The 21256-nt window shown below is 30.2% G+C and overlaps 1 protein-coding gene across 1 annotated transcript in view; it reads right to left on the minus strand.

Moving 5' to 3' along the window:
* Nucleotides 1-6695: 6695 nt before the first annotated feature.
* Nucleotides 6696-21256, minus strand: part of LOC121113724 (roundabout homolog 2) — a 191652-nt gene continuing 177091 nt past the window's right edge. Inside the window, exons 3-10 of the mRNA XM_040707576.2 lie at nt 17513-17800; nt 10425-10688; nt 10173-10366; nt 9824-10115; nt 8199-9763; nt 7863-8141; nt 7526-7802; nt 6696-7452 (exon numbers count right to left, since the gene is read on the minus strand). Coding sequence (XP_040563510.2) covers nt 7226-7452; nt 7526-7802; nt 7863-8141; nt 8199-9763; nt 9824-10115; nt 10173-10366; nt 10425-10688; nt 17513-17800 — 3386 coding nt within the window. The 3' untranslated portion in view covers nt 6696-7225. The remainder of the gene's footprint in view (nt 7453-7525; nt 7803-7862; nt 8142-8198; nt 9764-9823; nt 10116-10172; nt 10367-10424; nt 10689-17512; nt 17801-21256) is intronic.

Raw genomic sequence — 21256 nt, forward strand, 5'->3', positions numbered from 1 at the left:
GTCATTTTCATCTTTTACAAGATAAAAACAATCACGAACACACCCTTTCAAACAAAAAGGGTATCCAGCTATAGTTTTCTTCAAAAGTTTGTTGGGTCAAAATTAGTCACCATTACCACTATTTCTTGCACTAAAATAATTACTATTCAATACAACAATTTATTTACATAAAAAATGAAATAAAATATATTTTAATAACTCAACTTTTGACAACACAGACAAGGAAGAAACAATCACCCATTTTTGAAAGTTCAATTATTTTCAAACTCTTAATAAATTTATTTCTCTCTGATCATGATTAACATAACTTAAGATATATGAAATTAATTTTAACTGTTATAATTTTTCTAACATTATAAGATCATTTATAGTTCAAAGCAGGGGTCGGAAACATTTTTGGTTGAGGGAGCCATGAACGCCTCATAATTTGAAATATAATTCTGGGCGAGACATATAGAACATGTTCAACACTAAATGTAAGTCAATCTGTCCATTTTATATAAGACCAATACTTTTAAATTATAATAAGACTTTGAATTCTTTTTAATAAAGTACTTTTTACAATGAATGCAACATCTGTTGCTGTATGGTCCTGCTGATGGCTTTGTATTCTGGTTGATAGGCAGTAAGGTTAAGCTTCATGCAGATGTTGAGACTTCGATCCGTTAAATGTGATAGTAGGTTAGTCTTAATGTTCTTTAGATATGAGAAAGACTGCTCACATGTATAAATAGAGCCAAACATTGTGAGTACAGCAATACTTGCACGCTGCAGACTTTGGTATGTGACAATCAGAGCGTTCCAAGTTTTGGCAATCAGAGTTAAAGTTTCTTCGTTTCTCACTTGTGTTTTCTTGCAAACTCTGCTTTGTCCTGCAAGGCTTTCCAAATCTTCAATCAACAACTTGAACTTATTTACCCACATGTAAGAGACCTGCAGGTCAGAAATTTATAGCTCAAAATGTCTAATAGAGACACCGGGGATGTACCTCAGGTCAGCGTAGTCCACTTCACACTCGTGTGGATGCGTCAGGAACTTAAAAAGATGAGTGCGCTCACAAAATCATGTAAAGGACCCATAGAATGACTGCCGGAAATTACATGTGAAGCGCACTAGCTGCTGAAGATCAAGATGTTAAGCAGGGTCACTTATTGTTCATGTATCTTTAAACTCTCCCAGTTTTCCCAAGTGTGGTTAACGACCTATTTCGATGTCGGCAATGAAGAGTACTAGCTTTTTTTCAAATGAAAACACTACTTGTTGAAAGGACACTTTAACCCTCCTTCTCTCTGCAAATCCAACCTCTCTCCTATACAACGGCTCTATTTTTCTCTCACTCTAACAGATAGACAACCCCCCGCATCCACTAACATATGTTCTGCATTCGCCGTTCATTCACGCTGTAGGAAATTAAAACTATAATGTTGTGCCATACTGAAGATAGAAGCCTTCTTACAATATCTTTATCATTGTCATTTTTTTATTAAAGATTGGTCTGCGAGCTAGGTGCAGTCATCAAAAGAGCCACATCTGGTTCTCGAGCCACGGGTTCCCAATTCCTGGTCTAAAGAGACAATAAATTGCATAAAATCCCAAGCATTACCTTCCAGCCATTAATAAAACGTAGCATATGTGCTTTACTTTATATAACAATGAATCTACAGGTTAAAATCTATTATAGAAAAAGTTATAAGTTATATCAAAATCTTGCCAAATGAGTATGTTTACTGCTATGAACGTGAGTATAAATACGAATGATATCAATGTGCAAACTTTTTTGGAATAATTATTACTGGATTTTAAAAGATTATTTTGATTAATTAGTAATGGGGGTTTCATCTCTAATATATCCATATAGGTCGACTCCTAATATATTTAAGCCTCTAATTGAAGCCTTACACAATTTTCACGAGACTTTTATGTTCTTTGTAAATTTCTCCTGCAAAAAAAAATCATATTTTACTAGTGTGTATAATCAAAAAACAGATTTACGCAAACTTGATGGCCTTTCAGACAACTTTTGGTGTATTAAAGGCCATTTTAGGTGTGGTAAAGGCCACTTGAGTGTGGAAACAGTAGTACATTTATAATTATTTGTATTGTTATTTGTAACTTCAACTAAAAGATTAAACAATTTAATACATATTTTTATAATTTATAGACCACATGAACTGTAAGAACTCATAAAAAGTGTCAAAATTAAAAATAAACGAACGCAAACACACTTTGTGATAGAATAAAAGTTGATGGAATGTTATTTACAAAATCTATCGATTTCATATCTCCATGGAATTACTTTCAAAAATCAATTTCATGATTACATATTATTGTTTTTCTTCTAGGAAAACTATTAAAATGAAAAAGTAACTCTATAAGAGCCAGCCTTTTAAACTTACAAATTTCAAATATTTATATATGTACATGTATAGGGAGAGCTCTGTTTGATATCATATACATAATATAGACGTAAATAGTTAATTTTTTTCCCTTCCTGCAAAGGGTTCAAAGTGATATTTGATATTTGGGATGATGAAGAAAAAAAGAAAGAAGGGTAGTAGTAAAGAATCCCAGACCTGAATGTCTTATGTTTGTCTAAAGAGGGAGAAAATGTTCCTCTCATTTAGAAGAAAAAAAAAACTTTTACTATTACTTTTTCTTCTATGTAGGTATAGGTAATCGAAAAGCCCCCCTTTCCATATTATACATATTATTATACATGGATAGTGTATACCTACGTATTTTTATGGAGGAGGGGGAGGCAATCTCCCCCCTCCTCCTTCCTCTTGTTCGCTCTCTCTTGCAATGACGTTCTCTTTGGATCCCTCTATAAGGATTAATTGTTAGTCCCTTCTCTTTCAAATAAGTAATAATATACCAATATAATAACATGCACATTAGAATGAACCGTTTTTGAGGTTCAAAATCCCCAAAAATTTACAAAAGCACACAAATCAACTCACTCAAACGACTGTTGAATAACAACTTCGTGGCCATAACGTCTAAACTTCGGTAAGTATGTATCAACAGATGGTAGATAGATGGGACTAGTCTTTGTTTACGAGTGCTGCCATTTTCACGTTGAAGTAGGAAACTTTTCAGACCACCCTCGTATAGCATATTATTTGGAACGGTGTTAGAAGAAGTTAAAAAATAACCAATTTTAACACAAAAATTAGATTTTTTTCATTACTAAAGTAGCCGTTACAACGATAAAAATCATCTGTGAGGGCTCAAAATTTCCCTAATTCAGCTTTTTGATTGTATCCAATAGTATAAAATATTATTTACCAGGAAGAGGATATTAAGCCTAAAAATGGGTCATTCTTATGTGCATAAAAATATGCTATACGAGGATGTTATAAAAAGTTTCTTACTTCAACGTGAAGATGGTAGCACCCGTAAACAAAATTTAAACACATCTATATACCATCAGTTGACAGTTACTCTGCGAATTTTAGCCATTTTGAACGCGTTGTTCTTATGTAACAGTCGTTTGAGTGAGTTGATTTGAGTTTTGTTATTGGGAAACATTCTGAATTTTTAATTTATCTTTGAACATAGTCTCCTTGTAACTCTATACATTTCTGCCAGCAATGTTCTATCTTCACGTTGAGGTCGGACTCTTTTCCATCCACCCTATTGAAACAAAAAATTTACTTTTTATATTTTATAGTGTTTTATCTTTCAATAAAAATTATTGTTATTAATAATTTGAGAGGTTTTAAATTGTGCTCAGTTTCCTTGTTCTATCAAACAAATTTCTAACAATTAGTTAAAGTTGATTTATGCATAAACTATCAATTTTCAAATTTTTTAATTGGATCATTATCACTAAAAGGTCACTGGTTGTTTTTTTAGAGCCTGCGGTCCAGCCTTTTATACCTTTGTAACCCGATCTGATCCATAACAACAAAATGATGAAATTTGTACGGAAAAATGGACAAAACTTTTTACAAATTATATATATAAAATACTTATATTAGAAAATAAATAATTAAGGGAGTTCTTCAGGGAAAAAAATATTTCCCTGGAAGTTCCTTGAGAAATCGCGGTGAAACAGGATCTCATTAGATAAACCCAATACATACACAATATTATGCTCATTCAACTCTCCCATTTGGCCGTATTACTCCGTTTTTGGCATAGAATAGGTCGTTTCAATTTTTAAAACAATGAGGTCTCCTCTTTATTCAACAACTATCACTTCAACAAAGGTTCAATTCGGCTATATTTCTCCTTTTTATCTCTGTTACTACACATCCAACATTATTCATTAGACCAGTGATTCTTAACCTTTTCATCACCGCAAAACTTTTAGGCATTTCCCCCAAAGGAAGCATAATATTTGGTTCCTAGATTTTTCTTATCAAAGACAATTTCTTAAGAATTTTTGATGAACTTTATTTGATAATTATTTAAACCAAATACTAAAAAATTTAAAAAAATACAATTTTTGACTCATAGCATTTATTTGAAACGGTACAAGAGGCCCTAGAATGGGCAATTTTGATCCAAAAAATCAATTTAAATAAAAGTGAATGGTCTTAGGGGCCTCAAACTAGGCTAAAGTCAGTTTTTTGATTGTGACAAGCGGAAAAGGTATTTACGCGAGAAAAAAAAATATGAATCCAAAAACAGGACACTCTAATGTACATTCTCCAAATTTATTTTCTTTATAAAAGGGCCCAGATTATTATTAGTAAAGGAGAGAGAAAGAAGAAAGTAAGAGGGGGATCCAAAATGAAACTAATTAATTATTATTCCGCTCTCAATGTACACATACATATACAATATGTACTTTTATTTGTAAAGCACTCCATTGTAATTCAAACCATATTTTCTTTTTCATTTACATAGGAAAGCCTCATTATTATTTTTATATTACACAACATTTTAAGTAAATTCCTATGAATTAAAACTTTTTAGTCAACTATTTAATGATCAATTGATTAATTATGTAGACAAAAATTAAAAATGTATACAACCAATTATTTGTAGAAATTGTATTATTATCCCTTTCAAAAAAAATTCAAGCTAGAAAGAATGATTTTGACTACTGTAACTAGTAGTTATTAATAATGTTGTTACCTTAGACGAGTGCAATATTTTTTATATTTGGTAATGTGATTATTGTTTTTTTATTTTCCTAATTCTTGATTTTTTTTTTGAATTTTCAGGCCATTTTTTATGTTCATTGATAGATACGATGATGGATTTTTTTAAAGTTTCCTTTAATTGGTTAAATGAAGCTGCACAGCTTAAGTATAATTAACATTCTACTAATAAATTTGCTCCATATAACCTAAAATATTGTGTGATGTCCAAGCTATTTTTTTTTCTTTACAAAACTCTTGAATTTAGTTTTAAAAAAATTAGGAATATCAAAAACAAACATAAATTTCTATTTTAATACATATAGTAGGATATTTCATTCTCTAGGAATAACTTAGGCTTGATCCTACGCACATTGAGTACAAGAGCATTATTTCTCCCGAGCGCATTGTCCATACACTACGTCGATTCCCTTGTTGGATTTTTGCTTATTTTCTTCCTCTAACGTTAGGTTGCAGGTAATATAATAAAACGGCATGAAAGCTCGGCTGCTCTCTTTAAAAAAAAAATCAAATTGTTATGGTTACCACGTCATTTTTTCGGCTATTTCTGCTAGCACACGAGCACATATGACACTATGTATCCCCCTGTAATGATTAAAAGGGACAAAAAAAGTATAAATAATGTTAAAAAAAGAATGATTGTGAAGAAAATGGATTACTCAATTCCATTTGAAGTAGTATACAAAAAACTTACACTCATAGCTTGAAAACTTCTATATCAAGTATTATATTATAAGACTTTCAATAATCTAAATATATGTAATATATTTTTTATTGCTATGAAAGAAAAACATTTCTTCTTTAAGATTGGTTGGTTCACTGATGGAAGAAAGAAAACTTATTTGCTTTTTTTATTATGTTTTATCTTTTATTACAAACAGATCATTAAAAAATAGATCCAAAAGCCTCTTTTTGTTCGCATTAGTGAACAGGCCTTTCAAAAGATTCTAGCATTAATAATGGAGGATAAAAATCAACAAATAAAAATATATAAATAAAAGAGTGTTAGGATTGAGTTTTTGTCTTCCGAAATCCCGTTTTCCTAGTGTTTTAGACCTATAGGGAATTCAGTATTTGATGTTTTCATAGTGAAGATAAGCTATATTTAATAATAAATGATGCGCAACAAAATACCTAAAGGTTTGGAATCATGAAACTTGATTATAATAGCAATCTTATCAATTCTATTTTCTCTCTTTTTATAAGGCCATACACATAGTAACATACAAAGACATAGCTTAAAATTTGTTCTTTTTTCTTAAAATATTTAATTCATACTTAAAATTTCGAAACTGTGCTTACTGTATATTTTTTAAGAACACTTTTTTTTGTCAAAATATGCTGAAATAAATTATACTATACTAAAGGCTATACATAAAAATTAAAGCAGTGTTTCACAAAGAATGACAAGCATTTTTTGTAGAGTTGTATATCCATTATTCCTAAACTAAAAACACAACGTTCCATTAAGCATACGTAGGAGTAAGAGAAAGCAATGGGATTAGAAAAAAGATACAATTTGTTAAGTTGTATAAGAGCTTTAAATTTATCTGGACAAAAAATAAAATAAAAACACCGTAGTTTATGTATTGGTAACATATTTTTATTATTTTACTTTAAAAAAAACGCTTGTATTGTTTAACATAGTAAATTTTAACGAAATGATGAATTATAATTATGTATAATAAAGAGTAATTGATATAATATCACAGTCAGGGTTTGTCGTTTTCATGTAGATAATTCATAGGATCAATTAATTAATTATTATTTGTGTATATAATATGTAAGGATGATGAAAAGCCATTAAATTTAATTTTACTGAGGCTTTTACATACATACATTCAAAATGGTATAGTATAAAATGAGTAAAATTGGGGATGGGGGAGATAGCTATGGTAATTATTACATGGATATATTTTGAGTAAATTAGAAATATCTAAAAAATAATAATAATTTAAAAAAACTACGAAACAACAGAAATTATATATTTATTATTTATATAATATAAACTGATGGATGATAAAACGGGATATGCATGAGTTGAGTTTTATAAGGAGGAATACAGCAGGAAGAAACTATAACATATAATAATAGGTGTATATTAAAGATTACTAAGGATTTGAGATTCTCTTTTTCAACGGTTCAGGACTCAAGGATACTTTCGAAGGTCTGGGATTTTTGTGACTAGTTGCAGGACTATTAAATGACGAGAGAGCTATTTTACCAAAGCTCCGATTTCTGTGAGTCGAAGAAGCAGAATCCTCCTCCCCTGACTCTTCTCCACCTCCTCCCGATTCTCCATAAGCTCTATTTGAGGAATTTTCATTGACATCTTGATCTTAATAAAACAAAGTTATGATTATTCGTAAGTGTTCTATCAAACTATGTGCAATTGCTACTAGACTACTTACGATAGCCAACCATCAGTTGAGGACCTGTACCTTTGGCTCCATCCATCATAAAAAAATGAGGCCTCATTGCCTGAGGAGACTTTCTAAGCTCACCAATTGAGCTATAAAACTCTGAAGGATTTTCATATATTTCTGTAGTTCCATAAGGGCTACTGTGCTGTTGGAACTGTTGAACAATCGATCGTTTATCAATAGCGGGACTAGAGGAAGGGGGATGAAAACGAGGTGCTGAAGATCGAGACGAACTAGCACTTCTTCCAGACATATTTTGCATTTGCTTTCAAAATAAAAACAATTCAAAAATTACTTATATACGAATTAGACACAAAATACTTACTCTTCTTGATGAAGAAGTAGTTGATGCTGACGATGAGCTTGATACTGTGTTATTATGACTCATTCTTGGAGATCGAGATTCCCTGTTATAGAGTGGAGGAGGGGGCTGTTCCGGGGGTGGGGGTAAAATGTCAGACCAATTGGGCACGTTCGAAGGTGACAACATGAGCTGATCTCTTGAATTAAGTAGATACGAAGATGACTCTCCGCCACTAGAGCTACTTGTTAATGCATTACTGGGCTGTTCACACTGAGGTAATGAGATGAACGTATTACCATTCTATATAAAATAAAATTAATACATAATTAAGAGGGACAAAAGTTTTATAAAACTTACCATTTTTCTCACTTTATTTTGCATAACAGCTAAAGTTGTAGTGGCATAAGGACTAGGTTCAGTTATTCTATGATTCCCTCCAAAAGTAGAAAAACCATTAGGCTCCCCAACTTCAGCATACAAATCTGTATTGTTATTGTCACTAGGTCTGAAGTATCGTTGATTTGTTTCTGCTTCATCATATATCCCAGTAGACTTTGTTCCACATTTCCAGTCATCATTTATCCAAACAGTTCCTCGAGAGCCATCTGGGTTAATTGCTATTTTTGTAATGTCCTCATAATGTCGAGAGGCAACAGTATTTTGACTCAATGATTTTGTTGAGTTAAACTTTTTTCTATAGATTATTATTCCAACAAACGTTCCAGATATCGCAACAAAAACCGCAGTTAGGAGTCCGATAAACCAAGGCTCGGACATGATATTTCCATTTATATTTCCTTCATTTGGATGAGTAATTATAGCATACTTTATATTTGTAGGGTCCATAACAAAAAATGATGGCTGAGAGAAAGGTCCTAGCCCGATCTTTGTCCTTGCCACAGCTCTAACACTATACTTTTGGTGTAGAGTCAAGTTACTGAGAATATATGATGTAGTAGTCGCATTGAGCGTCGTTATATTGGAATGAAAAGTCGACCCATTTCCTTTAACATGGATTTGATATCCAAGTAGAACCCCATTTCGATGTTGAGGAGGTGGTGGAGACCATCGAATGATGGCACTCGTACTATTCATGGGCTCAATTAGGAGATCACTTGGAGGAGCTGAAGGCACATCTTCCATGGTTTGAACATGCAATGAATTGGAAGGTTGTCCTTCAATTTTCTTGTAGAAAGGCATCAAAAACACCTCATACTCAGTATATTTTCTAAGATTAGTAATTACATGATTTACTATACCATCCGTCTCAAGCATTACCGTTTTCATATTAAATTTTTGAGATCCTCCAGACATGTCCCGATATCGGACAAAAAACCCTTCAACATATGACATAGACTCTGGCAGTATACTCCATGAAACACGAATTGTAGTGGAACTAATTGCTTCTATTGAGGTAAGCTGAACAACTTTACTCATGAGTGCGTTTGAAACCTCATGAATATTGATACCATCATTTTCACTCAAGGACTGGAGAGTACGAACACGCTCAGAAACTCGTGTAGGAGGACTCATTCCATGAGAATTTTCAGCCCGAACGAGAAACATGTATGAAGTATCTGGTTTTAAATTGTTAATCGTATAGGTTTCAGAAGTAATTCGATTAGCAGCAACAACCCAGCCCGTCTCTAAATCACTACTAAAATACTCAAGAGTGTAGCCCATTAGGGGAGATTCTCCTGTGTTGGGACTTCTTCTCCATGATATTGTAATTGAAGTTGAGCGACGATCCACTATTTTAGGACGAGTTGGAGGATCAGGAAATGTGGATGGATCAGGAGTCTTATGGAATATGACATTAGGATTTTTTGGATCTTCAACAGACAGTGAAGCTGACCAACTTGTTTCTCCACTCTCTGAGCTTGCAGTGCAAGTATAGAGACCAGTATCCGAAGAAATTAAATCTAAATAAAATAAAAGTATTGAAGGACAGAGTTAAACAATTAAATAAATTGATATCTTACTGTCGATAACTAAAGTTCCAGAAGATTCTACCAATATTCTGGATGAATCATCTATTGAAATTGGAGATTGATTTTTGTACCAGCTAATTGTAGGTTCGGGTGCTCCAGAGGCTTTACATGGCAATATCGCAATGGTATTGAGAGGTAAGGTTTGGTTGGCTGTTCCCATAATAATTATTGGAGGAGGCGTGTCCCGTAGAGCAGTAACTTCCAAATAAGCTTTAGTTGCAGTGGATCCAGCAACACTAAGAGCTGAGCAGATGTAGAAACCCTCATCTTCTTTTCGTACTCCCTGAAAGTTTGCAGATTAAAAACTAATCTCTATATTTCATTAGTTCTAAATATTTACCTGAATAAAAAGAGTCCCATCCTCAGAGACGCTCCTTTGCCCATACTTTGTTCCCGCAAACATTAATTCCTGTGATCCTTCCTTTGTCCAAAACAAACTGGGTGGAGGGTTTCCACCAGCAGAACATTCAAATTTGGCAATTCCATTCATTCCGATTCTTTGGTCCTTTGGTTTTGTTTGAATTGCAGGTTTTGCTAACAAAGATAGATAATTTTAAAAATAAATACATTTCACTTTAAAGAATGAACTTACCATGAACCGAAATTGAAAAACTGGCCTCAACATATCCAACATCATTTTTTGCTTTGCAAAAATATATGCCATCATCTTCTGGACGGACATCCCGAATTTGAAGTCGATTAGCGTCAATGGATACTTTATTCTCTGGGAGGGGACCGTCATCTCTAGACCAAATCACTAAAGGATCAGGATCTCCACTAACATCACAGATAATATCAATATCATCCCCAGAAATGGCTGTTATATCCAATGGTTTTGATAGGAAATAAGGCTTAACTGCAAAGGAACAATGTATAATCATTCAATGTGTTTTTGGACATAAAAAATAGTTGACATTAATATTATGTGTTGAATTCTACATCCCTTGAGTATAATCAGGGTCGGTTTTAGCTTGAGTAGTGTTTGGGGCAAAAAAAAAAAAAAAAAAAGGTAGGGGCCTTTTGTTTCTTTTATTTTTTTAATGTTTTGACCTTTTTTGAAAATAAAATTCAGGAAACATTTGACCTTTTATTTATAGAACCAAAAAAAGTTCCATTGGCCTTTTTTACTAATTTTATTTTCTTAGATAGATAGAATATTGTGTTTTATTTATTGACTGGATTTTTGTAGAAAATTCTTCGACTTTAAATGGCATTTTTGAACAAGTTTTCTTTGTTAAGCCTTGGACTTTTTAGACCATGTGTCAAAATCAGGTTTAATGTTTTAGGATCATACTGAAAAGTATTGGGGATAAAATATAGATTCAAAGATTTTTATTGGGGATGTACAATCATTCAATTAATTATGTTTTTTCAGAAAGCAAGTATTTATTTCTTCTTAAAAAATTCAATATTTTACTTATTTTTATAGTCTTATTAATCCATTGCAAGGCCTACGGCAAGTGTATGTCCCTTGAAGCAACCTTGACTATAATATATTTATAAATAATTTAAAAATAGGAGTGAGGAATACTACATAGATTCACTTGAAATAATATATTTTTAATTATTCAAAATGTAGAAATAAATAAAAAAAACTTTGATACAAACCTAATTAGATATTGAAGTTAATTATCAAAAAGAAGTAGAAAAATGAAAAAGGAACAAGAAGCGAATAAGTTAATCAAACTTTTTTTTTAAATAACTTTTGTAGTTTTTTTATTTATAATTTCATATGTATTCTTTCAGTCAACCATGGAATCAAGTCGAGGACAAAGTTTTCTTATTATTCTAATTCAGCATTTCCTCTGTTACACATTCTCTTATGTTTAATATGTTTTTTTTTGTTATTATTATATCAAAACTTTTTATTCACGAGTTTGCATTTTATTAGAAGGGGCTTAAAATAAAAGTTTCATGTTATAGATCAGATGATGGAAAAAAGAGGATAATTACAGATTTTTTTAGTAAAATATGTTTATGATTCTTCCATTTTTGGGTCATTATTTTACATCCCATACAAAAAAAAATTTCTTCGATATTCTTTGGCAAAGTTTGAGGGCTTTAAAGCCCTTTTCCGAATAGTACATGCTATTTTAGTTTAGAAAAAGTTGTATTTTTTGGTCAAAATTTCCCTTTTTGGCTCTTTTGTACGCTCTCATATATGATACTATGAGTCAAAAATTATACTTATATATTTTTAGTACTCTGTTTATTAGCTTGTTTTTAATATTTTTAACTCTTTTAGATGTGCTCAATGGTTTTTGGTTTCTCCGTTGTATAAAACATAACATATCAAGCTTTAACCCTTTTTAATGTGATAGCTGTTGAAAAAAATAGAGGAGAATTATTTTGTTTTATATTTGATAAAACAGGGAAACCAGAAATCATTGAGCAAATATAAATAAATAATTATACAGAAAAAAAAACAAACTTTAATAGCGTCACAAGGGATCCATTTCAATTTTTTTTAAAGACGGATAAGTGGGAATGGACTGAACTGCGATCCTGGATAATAATAGACACTACACTAATTCCACCTAGTGTTTTACCAGTCCTTACTTATTAGGTCTAGTCCAGTCTTAAGAGCAGTCCTGTTGGTATTTATAACAGGCAATCCTTGGAGTCAGTCCTGAAATGTCGGCCATTGGAAATTTTCCTAATATGTCGATGGTTTTTAAGCCAAATAAGATATACATAATTCATATACAATAAGAGTACATCAAACCGGTTTGATTTTTAACTTTTTTCGAATTTCGATTACGGGTAGAGTGGAAAAGTTCACTTGGGATATGAAAACTACCTATGGTAAATATATTGTCCTACGTGGTCATCTTTAGGTCACACATCTCGATCATATTATGAAAAGAGGCAAAAACTATTTATTTAGTGTATCTATATACAATAAAGATATTTCGAGTTATTTTGCATGCAATAGTTTTGATAGACATTTTCTAACCAATAAAAAGTTACAAAACGTTTTTTTTCTAAAATTATGTATTGAGAAAAAAAAAGAGAAAAACATTGTTAAATTAGATAAATCGCGTATAGCGCGCATTTTTTTTATTTTTTTTTAGAAAGTAATGTTCTATTTTTTTATTACATGTTCTCTTTTTGCTCTGTACAGTAGCTTTAAAAACTCTATGAATGATTATATAGATTTGAATAATTTATCATCATTAAAAAATGTAAAATAATGATTAATGCTATATTTTAATCCTTCTTGGCCAAATGAAAAGCTTTTGTCTCCTCTCATGAATTTGAACAACATGTGCAATCTAAAGATGATATTGCACAAAATAAAATTTTGCATTTTCTTACCAAATGGCAACTTTTCCGCAATACTTATAATCAAAATTCGAAAATAAAACTTATCTATTGTACGTATCTTACAAAAAGTATTAAAAGAAGTTAATATATTTTTATATAGTTAATAATTTATTATATTACACAACATATTAATCAAAAAAAGTGGAAAACTACTTGAATGACGTCATAAGAGATCGAAGATACCTTCTTTAATGACCAACATGTGGGACTAGATAGGGCTGGATTGGAGAGAGGTCCTACATAAAGACCATCATAACAATAGTTGCACCCCTGACTAAATATATATAATATACACACATCAACGTTTAATTTACTCGTTTGAGCCGCTCTTGATCAATAAGGAAATGAAAACTTCTATATTTATCCCTTCCTCATCTTTTTAAGTGATGCATATAGCCACATACATACATATAAATGTAAATAAGGGAGCTATAGTATTTGATTGATTCAATAACAGCGAAAATACGGCTTATAATAATCACATTATATACACATACATTTATATTAGTAAAAAGAAATTTCAGATGAGTTGACGTTGATGAATGTATAAAATATACACCATCTCATCTATATGTGTTTATGTAGACATTTTCAAGTCGTTCCTCACCAAAAATTTCCTAGCCACCACCATCACTTAAATTTCAAATTAGAATCCTTTATAATGTTAGAGGGTTAAATAAACGCAGAGTTTGAACTACATTATAAATTATAATTAGAGATGAGAAAATTATCAAAATCCTCGTCAGCATACATTTGAAAAACAAATAGGTTGCTAAACTACATGATAATAGTTCTCTTGGTAATTATTTATCGTTATTTTGAACATGCATAAGCATTAGTGTATATGTAGTTTTTATAATAATCTCTTTCAGCAGAAATGTCGTCTATCAAAGTTGTCAATGTATACGTTTTTTTTATTTACACTCATAAAGATTTAGACAATTTTCATATCTCTAATCCCAATTACATATATACAGTGAGTACGGGGTTGTGGCTTTAACCCAGACAAATTGGTTATCAAATTTGTCGAAAAGAAAAAAGTTTCTAGTCACCTTTTTTTTTTGCTATCAGAATTTGGAAAATTGAAATCGAAATTTGGTTTCTCTTTAAATAATAATTCTTGTCAAAAAGTATAGTCACACAAATGTTCGATTAAATTGTTCAAAAAAGAGATAAAAATTTCCTGATATATCTGTTTTGTATTATCAAATTACAAACAATACACTTTTGTGATCAAAAGTTTGACAAAAATCTAATTAAAAATAAGAGATTAGCAGAGAAAAACAATATAAAAAGTGCAGTATCACATTGGCAACTACATTTGCCAAAAAGACATATGAATATATGTCCGCTCTGTTCGGTGCATACCAAATTTCATAAATGCTAGATTCGGATCTGAGATGATCCAAGGAAGTGTTTACCATAAATGGAAAAGAAAAAGCTAACTACCACACATCCTGAAAGTCAATATAAAAATTATGAGAAATGCCACTGACCTTTATCTTTGAGAGTACAGCAGAAAAACTGACCATGAGGATCTTGGTGTAAAATCTTTATTCATATCCAATTTTGAAAGTTTTCAAATATCATTTTAGGTCAATTTGCATTTACATGCGTAAATTAAACAATTACTTATGCATAAGTTCTTAACCTTATCAACCAACATTCTATATTTGAAAATTTTTATAAGGGCAATAACCTATCCAACAATTTTATAAAACTAATATGAACTTCTTTACAAACAAAAGGTACATATTTTTGTCTAGCCAAATAAGAATATTGGGTCATCGTTTTCATATTATTATTGCAACGTAAAAACTATAAATGATAGGAACCATTTTTAATTATATGCATTTCCAATTGATATAAGCTGGTATCTTTGATTTGAATTACATATACGTAATCAATCCAAATCTTTCGCATTAAATATAAAAAAAAGCTTGAGGCTTATCATTTTTATCGTGTTTTATTCTAATAATATTGATATAAATTGTCATATAGACGAAGTGAGGTTGATAAATATGTTATAAGGCTCAACTGACATGGATTTGTTTGGGCCAATATCGATATTTTGGGGTTGAAAAAGCATATATTCAATTAATCAGTCAATATAGTTTTTTACAAATTAAATATTAAGATCTTGGTAAAAATGTTTATCAAACAAAAGTTCAAGGGTAAATGTTTCAAAAACATATAACTTTCCATATCATCGTAAAAAAGCAGATCATCCTTCAAAGTTTTGATGATTTAATATTATTAATACATTTTGTATATACAAATGAGTTTTTAAATTTAAAATATTGAAAACCTTCACAGCAATAAATTGCTAAATTAAAGATTGTATTAAACAACGGCATATGTATATAAATATGTTGCTCTAAAGTCGTTACCTTTATTGTACCTTACAATCTCTCTTCCAAAAGAAACAGAAAAACACGGCATAAAATTAGTTGGTTAAAGGCGATTCTTCACAATTGTAGATTTATTATTCAATAACGGTTGGAAACTGTTCACAGCTTCACAAGTTGTAATTGTATTTAAGCAATTTTGATTATGAAAATTTAAGTAAAACCATCTACAGCTAACTATATCGACTAAATTTTTCTGTTAAGTGATGTAACACCGTGCTCTACTGGAATAAAAAAACGAAAATAACAAATGATAATCTTTTTCTTCTTTTTTTTCATCTGTTTTCTTGACGATTTTTACATTCAAACATGATAATAATAAGACTATCCAAAAGTAAGGCAATTATTATTGTACATTATACACATATAGGAATATCAAATAATATATAATGATACTTGAGGGAATTATTAGATGAGAAAAAGACTCATCTACAATGTAAAGTCGGAAAATAAAGTCATTATTATAACTGCTCCTATAATTTACATGGATATTCACATGTACAGTTATATCTTTGTATAATTCAAGTGCATTAAATATATGTATCATGATCTGAAAATGTAGATAATTCTACAAAAATATAAACGAATAAAGATGTAATCTAATCGACTAAAAGATTCTCGGTACATACATTATTACGTATTTTGAAGTGTAATCATTTGAATATATGAGTTATTTACATTTTTGAAAAATTACATTTGCATATCTAATTTTTGGCAAATTTATGATTTCACCTTTGTTCTTTGACCCCCATGCCCCCTCATAACCGTCAAAATATAGACCATATTTTAAGTATGTTTTCATAAAATAAATCACCACTAATCCCTTTCCTAAAATAAATACCACTGATTCTTAATGCCTTTCAATGACCTTTATTGTTTTTGTGTAATGGATTGATCACTAATGCAAAAGCTAATACATTTATGTATATATTTCTCTATGTATGTAGTATTATTCAGACATTAGTATGACGTATCTATAGGGGTATTTGTAGGGGAGACCGTAGAATTGCCACGTACCATTTTTCTAGAGCATCAAAAAAGTAATAGGCACAAAGTATTGGATTATATATTTCTTGACTATTATAAAAAAAAATATACTTTTGACAAACTTTATTCCAGATATTGGATATAAAAGGACTTTGAGGAGTAAATATTTTTCTAATAATGCAGCCAGTTTTTAATTTTTTTCTCCTCCATACCTGATATAATTTAAGTGATTAGTTCTATTGTGATTAGCTTATATAATTCCATTTAAATTTAAAACAACACTCAAGGAGAATAAATTTGAGAAGTTGTAACTTTTTTGTAAATTTAACATGCCAAAAATACACTCTATTTTAATCATTTACTAAAATAAATTTAAAGTTAATAATAATTCAATATTTTAAAAAGTTCAGTTATTTATTTTTCAAAGAATATTATATAGTATTATTCTCTTAATTTCCAACGAAAACTTGGTTATTATAAAATATTAATACCGTACATGGTCGTACGGGGAGATTTGCAACATTTGACAAATTATATTGAAATACAATTTGTGAAAAAACTACGTGCTGGTATATTTTTGTTATCATCAAACAATAGTAAACATATTTAAATATGCTGTGATAAACTTTCTGTGTATCTAAGTCAAACAAGCTCTATATAGATAATTTAGTCAAAAAGAATAAGTGCTACAAATTTTCTTGGTCTCCCCTGCGTTATTTATTATAATAAATTATACGATAATATTGTCTAGAAGTCTAAAAATGTATTGGAGAAAAATAAATGAATGTCGCCCATCAAAAAAAATAAAAAAATAAAGTGACATCTTCTGACATTTCAGATTGCCAACGATTTCTCAATAAAACACGGATCCATCGTCACCATGTTTCTTGATATTTGGATTTTACAGACATCAATGCTCATAAAATAATAATAGTTATAAAAAAAAACATAGTAGTACCTTGTATGGACAATTGAGCTTCCTCCGTTTCCCTTATTCCCACAATATTCTCTGCCTGACAGGCATACTGCCCCTCATCTGATTTGACAACCTCCTGTATGACCAAATTGCCCACTTCGGTTATAATTATCCGCCCATTACTCTGACTTGTATCCAGTATATCACCATTTTTTGTCCATTTCACGGATGGTTTGGGATTTCCCTTTGGAGGCCAGCATTTAATGACCCCAATATCTCCTTCAGCTACAATGGTATCCATGGGTTTGAGTCGAAAATCCTCGCGAAGAACTATAATAATGATAATAATAAGGTCATTATTTTATTTATAATTAATCATTATATTTTTAGATAAATATGTATTAACCGAATGATTTTAAAGATACTTTTGGAACATTTATTCTGTTAAAGATAAGAACACTTGCCCGTTTTATTCATATTCATCTAGATTTGGCAGTCAATTAAAGGATCAATCATATACATATATGATTTATCATCAATTTGAGACTCAAAAATAATAAAAAACAAAAACTATAAAGAGTAAAGGATGAAGTAATTGATTTTTCAATTTTGAAATCTATCTTAAAATATTACCAACTATGTACATAGCTCCTAATAAAAACACAAACAAGGAATAATGGGTAAGTTACGCAATACTAGTGATCACTATTGATTGAGCCCTTTAAAGGCTTTTATAAACTCTTAAATTTCCATTATATACACTTGTACTCAAATTTCCAGTTCCTTCACAGATATAAAATAAGTGTGATTTGCCAATTTAATACCCACTTTAATGTTAATCACGTCGTTATATTTATTGTGTCTCACAGCTTGCCCAACTAAAACAAATGGAAAAAGGGCCCAAATCAGTTGGTAGTTAACAATTTTTTCCAACTATAGAATTATTATTCAATAGCTTTATTCAATAGTTCACAGCTAAAAAAGAGCCGTGGAAAATTCAACCTATAACGTTCAAAACAATGATAGGGATAACACAATCCGAAAAATCGACCGCTGACAATGAAATACAGTGTATTTTGTTATTTTAAAAGATGTGACGTTATATTTTGCTAGGAAAAAAAATTTGAGGCCTACAAATTAACCAATGAAAAATCTCATAACACTATCAAGGCAATAACACATGAATATTTGTCTTACTTAAACATAAAATAATAATTCATATGTTATAGGGTTTTGTTTTTTTCAAATTAGAATTTTGTACAAGTTGTAACATGTGCAATGTGCGTAGGTTCGATTCTTGGTCACTTCTAGAGAAGGAAATATACTTTATATAAATGGACTTTAAAGACAATTCATGGGTCCGATGAAGTATTTGTTATTAACTTATACTTAACCACTGCAATTCCATCTGACCTATTACAGGAATATTAAGAAAAGAAGAAGTTTGTCTGTCTCTCTGCGGACATCTATAGGTCCCATGAATTTTTCAATTTATAATAAGGACACATGTCAAATTATTTCCTTTCAAAAGAATAAAAATTTTAAAATAATAGAAAATTCATTAAAAATGTCTTTCGAAATATCCAATTCCAAATATTTTTTTTTCAAGAAATTAAAATGAAGCGACGTAGTGTAATAAATAAAGCTTTCAGGAAAAGGTATTCCCTTGAAGTCGATGCCCATGATTTCGTCTCATGGTCGCTTCTAGAGAAGGAAATAATAACATCAAATACAATTCCTAGGTCTAGCAATTGTTATACTATAATGTTAACTTATATTTAATTGTACAGGCCTATTACTATTATAAAGTTGTTTTGTTTGTGTGTATGGGAGGAGCATATCCGTAATTACTAAAATTGTGCTGTTAAATTTTTAACATTTTTTGGTAAAAGACAGAAATAATTGTTAAAGAAATGAAATTATGATGTAAAATGATTAATATTCGAAATATTGTTTGCCAAAAAAAACAAAAAAAAACAAAACATGAAATTTCATCTTGAAAATGATGGCATTGATAAATAAAAATAAAATTATCAAAGAAATGAAAAAACCAAATATTTTATGAGAAGGCTGTCTCTAAAATACGTTATATAAAAATGTATCCAATTTGTTTTAAAGTTTTGTCAAAAATTTGGTGAACGACGTAGCTCAATGGACAAGTAACTCAGGAAAAAATATTTTCTTGAACTCAATGTGGGTAGGTTCACGTCTCGATTGTTCTTAGAGAAGGAAATAAACAGTAACACCCTTAAATTTAGTTAAGTAAGGATTGACATGGATACATGCACATATTAAAAATATGGACAAAATATATTCTGTTCCCAAACATTGGCATCAGACCTAATCATAATACATATAATATATTTTTTGTAACTCTCGTATACGTTTGTAACTTATTAAGTCGTAAAAAAATATGCATATTTTATATGATACTATTCATAATAAAAATCAGAATCAAATTGTGCGTATAATAGCTTCGTCTATAACTTATTTATGTATGTAAAAACGGTTCTACTTCAAATTAAATCTAAGAAAGATATAAAATATACGTTAAAAAGAGTAAAAATATACGCTACGCATGACTCATATCTCTTTTTTTCTCTATTATGATTAGGTGCTATGTGTACAAAATGTTTTAAAGATTCTAAATGTCAAAACTGATTACGAAAGAAATTAGTAGGATGAAGAGGGAGAGAGAAAAAATCCCAGTCGGCTTCTCATAACAGGCAATAAAGATTATGATGATGCTGTTATCATATAAATATATCTTTCTCCCTGCCGAGATACTCATGCGAATTCTTCATTCCATTAACGTAGGGTATAAAAAAAGAATAACTTAAAGTCTGTCACGTAATGGATAGTTCATTATGTTAAATGCAATTTATTGAGTAAATAATTATTTATTTATTGTAGAATGCCCATAAAGAGAGTGCTTAATACATATTAAATATGTGTACACATAAATTGTAGTGAATATATCTATATAATGTTAATGTAGACATGTTCTTCAATTAGATCAATTGGGATTTTGTCTATTAATAACAATATTAATGCAAACAATATTCATATAACACTTGAATACATATAAATTTGGTTAATTTGCATCGTACAATATAACAAAATTAAATTCAACCCATCTTTTTTAGTCAATCTGATTTTGATAGTACCTTTTCTGTAAATGAGTGGTTCTTAACATATTTACTACTAGATGAGGAAAAAAGTCTTATAATGCAATTCCTTGAATATTTCATTTGAGTGTAGTGTAAGTCCTCAGAAAATAGAAGATCAGTTAAAAAATAATTTATGTCACGTGAAAAAAATTTCAAATGACTTTCCAGTTCAAGTCGAGTTCGTGAGTTTTTAATTGTGTGGTCAATTCAAGTTGCTAGTTTTCAATAAGTAGCCTCAAGTAGAATTGGAAGCCTCGAGTACTCACCTCTGTCCATTACTTAATTTCATAGTTTAAATAAAGCATCACTCCTCTTATCAGTTTATTCAAACGCTTATTTGTAGTTCAATATTAGGTGAGTGGCACATTTGAGGCTCATCTCCGTGTTTTAATGATTAATAATCTTCTCAAATGTAAAAAAATGTCGTTCAGAGGATTTATTTTAGCTTTTTGAGTAGTCCCACTACCTAATTTCTACAATTTAAAAATGATTTCACTCAAAATTAACAACGTATTATGATAAAAGGTAACTATTTTAAAGACTATTAACAACTAACTAATGGTTTTTGAGGAGTTAAATTACAATTTTAGATGAAAAAATTAATTTGTTAATTTTC

This window comes from Lepeophtheirus salmonis, chromosome 2, assembly GCF_016086655.4.
Source record: "Lepeophtheirus salmonis chromosome 2, UVic_Lsal_1.4, whole genome shotgun sequence".
In the NCBI taxonomy this organism is placed as follows: domain Eukaryota; kingdom Metazoa; phylum Arthropoda; class Copepoda; order Siphonostomatoida; family Caligidae; genus Lepeophtheirus; species Lepeophtheirus salmonis.